Source organism: Syzygium oleosum, unplaced genomic scaffold (assembly GCF_021117445.2).
Source record: "Syzygium oleosum isolate NSW1041296 unplaced genomic scaffold, Sole_v2.1 Sole_v2.01, whole genome shotgun sequence".
Lineage (NCBI taxonomy): Eukaryota > Viridiplantae > Streptophyta > Magnoliopsida > Myrtales > Myrtaceae > Syzygium > Syzygium oleosum.
In genome coordinates this window covers 33,128,459-33,138,727 of record NW_026607485.1, presented here as the reverse complement: position 1 = coordinate 33,138,727, position 10,269 = coordinate 33,128,459, and the positions used below count along the sequence as shown (strand labels likewise).

The 10,269-nt window shown below is 40.2% G+C and overlaps 1 protein-coding gene across 1 annotated transcript; it reads right to left on the bottom strand.

Annotated features, from left to right (window-relative positions):
* Nucleotides 1-3,520: 3,520 nt before the first annotated feature.
* On the bottom strand, nucleotides 3,521-5,446 carry LOC115682532 (anthocyanidin 3-O-glucosyltransferase 5-like). Its single transcript, XM_030606769.2, has 2 exons — nucleotides 4,493-5,446; nucleotides 3,521-4,058 (listed from the first exon to the last, which is right to left on the bottom strand). The coding sequence occupies exons 1-2, from the start codon at nucleotides 5,389-5,391 to the stop codon at nucleotides 3,521-3,523; spliced, it is 1,437 nt and encodes a 478-aa protein (XP_030462629.2). The 5' UTR covers nucleotides 5,392-5,446.
* Between the last annotated feature and the right edge of the window lie 4,823 nt (nucleotides 5,447-10,269).

Below are 10,269 nucleotides of genomic sequence, written 5' to 3'. Positions count from 1 at the left end.
GAAGATAAGATGAATTGGGATTTATCATCGTGGATGTAAGCTTCCAAGGGATTATGCCCTTGGTCGTTTGAACCATGTTAACGATCGAGTGTCCATTTTCTCTTCTTTTATCTCTCTTCTATACATGATTATCATTAAAACATAGACAAATAGAACATCTGGCATCTTGCAACTAAGTATCGAATGAGTCTTTCAACCACCGTATTTATATAAATTTCTAATTCTTGATTTTGCGCACCAATTAAGCCTCGAAACGAGTTGCCATATTGCCTGGCTTCAGCCGTGGTCTCTTCTTCCAAACTAAACTGTGGTAACGGTTTCTTACTCAAGCAATCACGATGATTCAAGAAACTTCAGTAAGGGATTGTCACCACACCAGAACATCTTTCGCCACACTTACAAAGTGATTGGCTAACAAAAGGGAGTAACAGTTGCAAATGCCGCGATATGTTTTACTTATAGCAAGAATGGCAAGTGCCGGCAAAGGTCATTACAAATGTCGCCGAAGGACATACAATTTCCTAGTTATGGTGGCATTTACAAATGACAAAAGTAATGGTGATAATGCCACGAAAGATATGCCTGATAAATCTATATTCCTCTAGTCCAAATTAAAATTACAGAGAGTTGCCTCTAATAGTTGACGACATTGATGAAATGTAATTCCCATAAAAGCTTATTGATATTGCATTCATATTTTTCTCTAGTGTCAAAGTATACATGGTATGATCAAAATGTACAGTACAATGACATCAGCTATAGTCACAAATCAAAGTATATCATTCTCAATGTATTCATGGTGTAATGATAAGCCAAGATACTAAGCCCATGAATAGATAAAGTCAGATAGTTAAACCATTTACTCCATTTTGCTTCCGAATAATGCATTATCTGCAGGAAAAGAAAAAGGGAAAAAAAAAACCATTGAATCTTTCCATGAATGCTTTGCAAGTCTAATTCGATTTCCAACTTGATCTGTCGGTATAGGATTTATTTCCAACCATTCAATCTTTCCGCTTTACTGCGGACGCACTTTGACTTTTTCTTGATCCGAAACACGACAAAATTTGACGCGTACAGTCCGATATTCTTTCATAATGTTCTTGAAATCTAATTGATATTTCATACATTGACGGGAAAGCAAAAATGTTATTTTATATTTTGGAAAACGCAAACAACCAGGCCCAAAGGGAACTTTACAGACGACAAACCATTTACTAAATTTGGTGCAAGTAAAGCAATCTCTAAGAAAGGTCCAAACTTTCGTATGAAGGCATATTTGTTTATTGTTCCAATACCAGCTCCTCCCTTCTTTAGACCTAGGAGTTTCTATTATGTTTTTAATTTAGGCTTTACATTTGAAGCTACAATTATTCTTTTTTTTTCCTTCTTCTTTTGTGTTGGTTCTATTAGGATGGTACAATATGAAAATGATGGAATGAAATAGCCTTTAGATATAGTGAGAATAGGATATGCGTGTGTGTGCCGGGAGGAACATCAGATCGTACAATGTACCGAAAAGGTGACCGAGGTGATCCATGTATGTCTAGATCCTCCTTGTATCTAAGGTTATATCGAGAACTCTAAAATATTTCAAAGGTAATTTGGGAAATGTACTTATTGTCTTATAGGGTGTAATAAATTATAATGAGTTATATGTTATATGTTATAAATTATGCTATGACACCAGGCGTGGTGAGGCTTGAATTTGCAAGCGAGGTTAAGTGCCAAGGCTCGCCCCGGCGAGAAATGACGAGCGGGCCAAGCAAAATAAAACAGAATAAAGTAGCATTCGATAGGATTTCTACCTTGAGATTGAAGAACTAGAATAAAAAATAACATAAATAATTTACAAGATTTTACACTTTAAGGATTATATATATATATTTTTTAAAAAGTAGAATTATTTCTGTCATGAATAAGGTGGTAGGGCTTCAGGAAACGTCCAGGCTTTGGGCTCGGGCCGAATGAAATGACCGTCTTGCCCACGCCCACCCATTTGTGGATATTTTCGTGGTCATTGTAGCCATCAACTCCCTGCTTCTATTCTCACCTTTGCCATTCTTGTTCTAGAGAGCTTTGTCTCCTGATCAATGTAAACAACGGCCTAATACCTAAAAACCTCGAACTTTAGCTCTGGACCCAATTCTACTTTTTATCTCATAAAAAACCTCCAACTTTAGTCATGTCCCAATTTTACCCTAAACTTTTTTTGTCCCGTAAAAAACCCCTAACTTTAGGTCCAGTATCAATTCTACCATAAATTTTTTTTTGTCTCATAAAAAAAAATCACAGCTTTTGGTCTAGTTTCAATTTCACTTTATTTTTTTTGTCTTATAAAAGATTATTAACTTTTACTTGAGTCCCAAATCTGCTCTCCATTAGCCTTCCGTCAAAATCACCCTTGGGGATTTTGTGCTCGTCGATCTCTTGTGCTTGAGAATGCTCCATCTCTCGCGGTTGGAAAGCTCACGTTCGATACATTCAAACAGCTCGTACTCAGGACCCTTGAATAGATCGTGCTCGGGAGTTTTCCATCTCTTAGTTGTCAACGAGAAAATTTTAGACGGAGGGTTAATGGGATCAGATTTATGACTCAAGTAAAGTTTTGTGGTTTTTTATGAGACTGTAAAAATTTCAGTGTAAAATTGGGACCAGACGGTAAAATTGGGACAATATCTAAAGTTGGAGAGTTTTTCATAGGACAAAAAAAGTTTAGGGTAAAATGGGTCATGACCTAAAGTTGAGGGTTTTTTATGGGACAAAAAAAGTTTATGGTATAATTGAAACTAGACTTAAACTTAGAGGTTTTTTATGAGACAAAATGTAAAATTGGGATAAAAGTTAAAGTTGAAGGTTTTTTAGAGTATGGATAAGTGCACTAGAAGTTCTAAAACTTGTCAGAAAAGTGCAATTGAGTCCTAAAACTTTCAAAAAATGCAATCAAGTCCTAAAACTTATCACGAAAGTGCAATCAAGTCCCAAAACTTTCAAAAAGTTCAATCAAGTCCTCAAATTTATCACGAAGATGCAATCAAGTCCTAAAACTTATCACAAAGATGCGATCAAGTCCAAAAACTTTCAAAAAGTGCAATTAATGGAAGGACTTGATTGAATCAATTTAACAAGTTTTAGGACTTGTTTGCACTTTTTGAAAGTTTTAGGACTCAATTGCACTTTTCTAATAAGTTTTAGAACTTAATTGCACATTATGAAAGTTTTAGGACTCAATTGTACTTTTGTGACAAGTTTTAGGACTTTGAATGTACTTATCCCTTTAGAGTATTAGGCTTGCAAACAACACCCTACCCAGGTCAAATCACAAGATATCACAAAATCTCAGTCGAAGTCCATGAAAAGAACTTGAAACATGGAGTCCTCTCCCCTATCCCAAACTTGTCTTAGGTACACGTACAGCTAACTCAAGTACCAAGATAAAGATATTTGCCAATTCAAGTATTGTACCATGAATCTAAATTATTATCACCATTCTACTAATGCCAAGCGTATATGCAACCACTTAACGAGCCTTCTTAATAATGCAGATCTTCATTTTGCATAGAGACTCATATGAACTACCACCTTTCGCCTCGGCCTTTTGTGCATTACTCTTGAGTTCTCTAACTCTAGCTCTTAATGTGCGCCCTTCTTTCTCCACCATTACCGACCTCACCAACTTCTCTATCTCCTCCCTCCCCACAATCTTCTTTGATGGCAGCACCTTTGGCCGGACCGCCACCCCTATCTCCTCAGTGAGGAGCATCGCATTTAGCCTTTGCTCGGCGTACAGTGGCCAAGCAATCATGGGCACTCCATTCGCTATGCTCTCTAGGGTCGAGTTCCATCCGCAGTGAGATAGGAAGCCACCCACGGATGGATGGCTCAAGATTTCCACCTGTGGGGCCCATGATGGGAGTATGAATTCGATGTTGCGAGTACGTGCCATGAATCCACCTGGCAAAAATCTCAAAACCTCATCGCGAGCACCACTCTTTCCCGCATTAAAATAGGATCCATCAAGAGATTTGATAGTTGGTGGCCAGAGTACCCATATGAACCTATTGAAATTATACATTTGTAAGAGGAAGGAATTTATTGAGTATATAACAAAATAACACTAATACAAAGCTTAATCTATAATTGCAAATTTGTCCTACTTGAATTATTATAGGTCTTTCGCAAACAAATCACACAGTTCAACGTTGGATTGAATGACGTGTGCAATGAGTTAGTTCTGTACGCGTAATCTTCCATATGTCAATCCATAGTAAACGAAGTTAATGATCCTTATAAAAATATTCTTATTATAACGTGTAGCATTTATTTGGCTACTGATTTTTACAGATGCATGCGAACTATCTCAACATTTTAAGCTAATGTTGGCTAACGGAATTTGTTTTCATTCAGAAAAAGACTATTCATCCTTAATAAGAGATTGGTTAAAGGAAAGAGATATTTCCTACACTACAACCGGGCCTTCTCCAAACCGTACCTTTGTTGGCTCAGCTCCAATCCCCATGCCAGCTCGACCAGCTGTTCAGCCGACAAAGTCCCTCCACTTCCAAACAAGACGAACAACACCGACTCGCTCGGCTGCTTATCCAGCCATTCCACCAGCTCCTTTCCTAAACCAGCCGGTCTGACTGGTCTAATGAGCGGCCCAACCGTATCCACCGGACCGTTTGCAACCCGGCCCAAGAACTCCTTGTTCCTCAGTGCGGCGAGGGTCTCGGCCTGCAAATCCTCCCACACATTCAACAAGATTCCATCTCCCATCGGGATCTCGCCAGCCCGCAGCACGTACTCACGGTACTGGTGGTCCAACCAGTCCAGTATCGGGTCCACCACGTCCTCTGGTCGGACAGGCTTGCAACCCGGGATCTCTAGCGGTTCGGTACGCTCCACGTACTCTCCCTTCACTTCCTTGTCCAGCGTCGGCGAGTGTAGTAACAACGCAAGAAACCATGCATTGGAAAGGACGTAGACGTACTTGGGGATCCCTAACTCGTCGCCAATGCACAGATGCTCCGTCCCGAACAAGTCCACGATGAGGACATCGGGCCGGGCCTCCATCGCCATGAGCGCGGACCTGAATGCTGGCCGGGCCTGGCGCATCATGAATACCAGCCTTGTGACCACGGCGGCATCCGGGCTGAGGCCTGCAGCCAAGAGGTCGGGGGGTGGGAGCTCCACGACATCGAGGAGCTTGGGGGTCATGGTGGACTCGATGATCTCGGCCTCGGTGTGGGAGGCCTGCGAGGGGAGGACAAAGACGGTAGCCTCAAAGCCATGGTCAGCAACGAGGCGCTTGCCAAGCTCGATGACGGGGATGAGGTGGCCCATTCCAGGGCTCGAGAGGAGCGCTGCATGGAGCTGTTTCGGCTTCTCCATCGATGGATTGGAGGAAAAGAGGTCGAAATTTAGGGCATGGAAAGAAGTGAAGCTGAGAGTGTGTACGAAGAAGACATGCTTAGCTACGAAGCAGGTTCGGTGGAAGGAATTTTAAGTAGTGGAGTATCCAACTTCGTGTGGTTGAAATCAAGCCATTCCATTGTGAGTAATTTGGGCCCGCTCAATAATTATTCGAGATCGATGTACGTGATTTACGGTCAAGCTCTGACTTGTCATACTCAGCTCATGAGCTTAATTGAGCTTCTATGATTATTTTAAAGCATATAATATGACAAGAGTAAACAAAGAACTCATAAGATTTAAACATATAATGTAAGGAAAAGTATTCAAGCTTGTTAAGATCGAGTCCAAGCTTGAATTCGAGTATGATCGGAATCGAATTGGGCTTTGAGCCCTTAAAGGTACGAGCCTAGTCGAGCTAAAACGACTCGTGTGCGTGGATTCCACTAAACGCGGGAATATTCACTTCAAGTTGAGTTCACTCCCCATGTTATTCATTCGTAAATCCCAAAAATTCCGGCAAGAAAAGCTACAGAAGAGGGAATAAAACAAGCATTAGGTGTGGAAAGGGGTTGGAAAAATATTAGATAATATGAAAAATAAGAAATTGATGTAAATTTTGTTAAAGATGAAAAAATAAGATAAAAAATATCTGAGGCGTACAAGCACCGTCATTAAGGACAATTTCGCTCTTCGGAGTACGAAACTCGGTGGGATAAGCTCTAGCAGCTATCCTCCTAAGATACAAAATACCTTTTTTCTTTATTCTACACAGAATAATAAAAGGAACAGGACAACATTATGCATATAACCCAGCAAAGAAATGAAAGATATAAGAATGAAAGGAAAATTCTATTTTAATTCGGTGCATCTTAAAGGATAATGATTTGAAGTTCAATTTTATATTCAAACGAAGTAGAGAACCTTTAAAAAACTGTTATAAATCAATTGATAATTGTTCGCTCGCTTTACAACGAGGAATATCCTTGCAGATGACTGAGCTCCATTGTCCGTCGGATTTTGACATTAAACCGACTTGATATCCATGCCGATTTTGGTGTAAACAATAATTATTAAATGATGACTGCCATTCCGATTACATAGGACAGTGTCTCCAATGTGTATAGGACAGTATCAGTTAGAACTATTGTCTGCGAATAGAAGACATCATTCAGATTCCATGAACACTAATTGAGCCACAGAATGAGTTGCTATATCACCCACCTTCACCGACGGTCTCTTCCTCTAAACTAAACCGTGATAACAATTCTCGCTCATGCAATCGCGATAATCCAAGAAACATCGGTACGGAATTGTAGCTATAGTAGGAACAACTTTTGCCAGCACTTATCTACGTGATTTGCCAGCATCTGTAAATGCCAGTGCAATTCCTACCAGCCAAAGGGAAAAAACGACGATGAAAGCCATGTTGGGAAAAGTCTCACCGGCAATTGTCGCGAATGCCGGCAAAGACATCTGAAAATTGCCAGCAAGAGTTCTCTCTTTAGCGGCCTTTGTGAGTGACATTTGCAAATGCGGCGATCTGTTTTACTTACAGCAACAGTCGTAAGCGTCAGCAAAGGTCATTGCTGCCGAGGGACGAACAATTTCCTATTTATAACAATCTGATCTTGCTAGGGAACCATAAGAACATAATGGTTCATGAGAAATATGCTAACCAAGTCAGGAGATATGGCACGAGCTACAACCGCGGCACCGTTCGTGTTCCAGTATCAGAGAGCCCAACCTTCAAACAAGCTACGCTATCGGGCGAAAAGCCACGTTGCGATGATGAACTAAAGGCATTGAGCATGATAGATTCCTCAGGAAAGATGTCAACTCCTATACATGCATGGCCTCTACACCGAAAAGACAAGTGGGGTGTGTGATTTGGGGCGTGTGATTTGAGTTTCGTTAAAGGTTTTCAAAGTGAATCTATTGCTGGAATTAATCGGTCACATGATGAACTGACATGAGTCAAGGACATGAGTCACATGATGAACCGACATGAATCAAGGACATGAGTCACGTGTTGAACTGGCATGAGTCAGGGACAGTAGAAACATTCACCAGAAGCTGTCTTAGTCTCAGATAACCTGCACGAGATAACTCGAGATTTAACAATTATTAAGCTGAAACTCTTAAGCTAGTCAAAAGAAGGAAAATGCTCATTGAAACCAAACCAGATTTTCTATTGCTTACAAAAGGAAAAATAACACAAACAATCCTTAAATTTTAGCCTAATATGCAATATGGTCATTGAATTTTTAATTTGTTCAATATGATCCATGAACTTTAACCCAATGGACAATGTGGTTCCTGAACTTTTAATTGAACATTATCATATAGTTCATGGACTACGTGGAATATGTACCAAAAGTCTAGGGACCACATTGAACGTTAAACTAAGTTCAGGGACGACATTGCACATTGGGCCAAAGTTCAGGAATTGTTTGTGTCATCATCCCTTTACAATATAAGTAACGAAATTCTCAGTAATGCTTTCGCAAGGGATTTGCGAGTTATTTGGGGCTACGAAACACCGAAAGTATTCGAATAACTTGAGCATAATTATAACCTCCGTTATATCACTTTATCCATAATGAAACCTTGTGCTGCTCTCTCCATGAAGTAGGTCACATCGAATAAATTACGTAATACGGTGTCCGATTTACTTTACAAGTATTCTGATTTATTATTGTTCGATTACTTGTTTTTTTTATGCAATTGTAATCAAGATAAATGTAATGCCATGTAGATTTTTTTCTCACAAGTTTGACTTTTATGCATTTTCTTGTATCGGCCGATTTTTTTGTCTATCTACTATTAACTAAGTCTCACTGAAATTTGTAACGTATTTAAATATTTTGCAAATTATCTTTTCAACAATAATGAAACAAATTCTAAAAAACAAAATGTAGATTTCAATCGATCTTGCGCATCCGCACGGGTCAAATTCTAGTTGTTTTGAAAGCGAGAGCAATTATTAGGTCCACGTGTTTGTTCACTTCGCTTAATAACAAAATATCCTATTTTCAAAAAATTGGCCATACATGTTATGGGGAAAAATCAGTACAGTAAAACTCTAATTAATTGATTAATAAGCACCCTGAAGGCAATTCCTTTAAAACTTTTATGAATCGATTAGTGACATTAGGGTTTGGAAAAACAGTAAGAAGAAAGAGGAGACATTATTGTCCTCAAAGGACTTGTAGTGGACTTGTAGTGGATGGCAACTTTGTTTGAAGTCGTTGATACTTCGTGTCCTGATAAATCGACGCATGGACATGTGACTCGTGAAAAAGACCCAAGATGCTCCTAAGTTTGACAAAAGTTCATCCAATCAAATGTCACACATGGAAAACTCTCTCATACATGGAGAGCTCCTCTCTACCTCTTTTGGTAGTTTACCCCCAAAAACCCAAAATCCTAAGTCGCTGATCCTTTCCCCACGCCCTGTCCTCAACCTTATCCTCTTCTCAATCTTCCATCCATAGATCTCTTGGTTCACCTGGTATTTTCCGAATTCTTTCTCTCCATTACTCATCTGCCCATGGTTTCCTCGGCTCATCTGGGCTCCTCATGAATACCCTTATGATTGGAGGTATCTCGCTACTCTCCCTTGAACGATTGTTTCTAACAATACCTGAGATTCTGCCTCTGTGAATCGTTGATTTCTGCTTCGCCGGAATGGGGGGAAACAACATTTCGGATGGGCGTCTTGCCCTTTTATGTAGCAGATTGGGGGATCTTTGGTCAGAAATTAAAGATTCTGAACTGGAAGGCTCCATTTATCCTGAACATTATGAGGAAGGTCGCATTACTGCACTTGGAAAACTGGTTTCAAACCCTACTGTTAATATTCAGGCATTAATCAGCACTATGCAAAAAGCCTGGAGAGTCCAGCATCTTGATGTCTCTCCTATTGGTCTTAACACGGGTCTGCTAGCCTTTACGTTCAATACTAAAGAAGAAAGAAACAGAGTCATTCAGACTGGCCCCTGGTCTTTTTCCAGCAACCTTATAGTCCTTAAACCCTGGACCCTAAACACCCCCCTCAATGCTGTAAGTTTACTTCCTGTGCTTTTTGGGTCTAGGTTCATGGACTCCCTTATGAATGGTACTCTGAGGAACTAGTTTCTCGTGTGGTTCAGTTTATGGGGAAAGTTATAGAAGTTAAGGTGGAGAAGAAGGGTTTTGCCTCTCCCAAAATTGGTAAGGTTAAGGTAGAGCTGCATTTGAGTAGTCCTTTACGCCCTGGTACACTTACTAACCTGGGGGGGAAAAGATTTGGCTTGACTTTAAATACGAGAGGCTGCCTCACTTTTGTTATTCATGTGGCAAACTTGGGCATTATGCTAAAAGCTGTACTGAGGTACCTTTCGATGATGAAAAGTTTGAAGAAGGGGATTATAATTGTTTCGGGCATTGGCTTAAGGCGGAAGCACGTGAACCAAACCCGTTCTGGAAGCTTTGCTATGCTGAACATTTCCCCGCTGATAGAGAAGAAGTGATCCCAGAGACCCCGGCCCAAAATACTAATTCCATGAATGTTGAAGAAGACAGACAGCTACTTCTCCTTGGTTCTACTACTGTAATGGATCAGGGGGACTACATTATCATGGAGGGAGCTGAGAAATCTCCAGTGCAGATTGGAGATCGTATGGCTAAAGGAAAGGGTATTATGGGTTCTCCAAGTGTTTCGCAAGCTAGCTAGGACTTGAATGTAGTTAAAAGTGTGGATATGAAGAAACAGAACAGAACCTCTAAGTCCCCTGCTGCAAAGAAACTCAAAAGGTTCAGCCCCAAGAATCCTCACATGAATGATATTATGTCGTATGATGAGCCTCTTTTGCA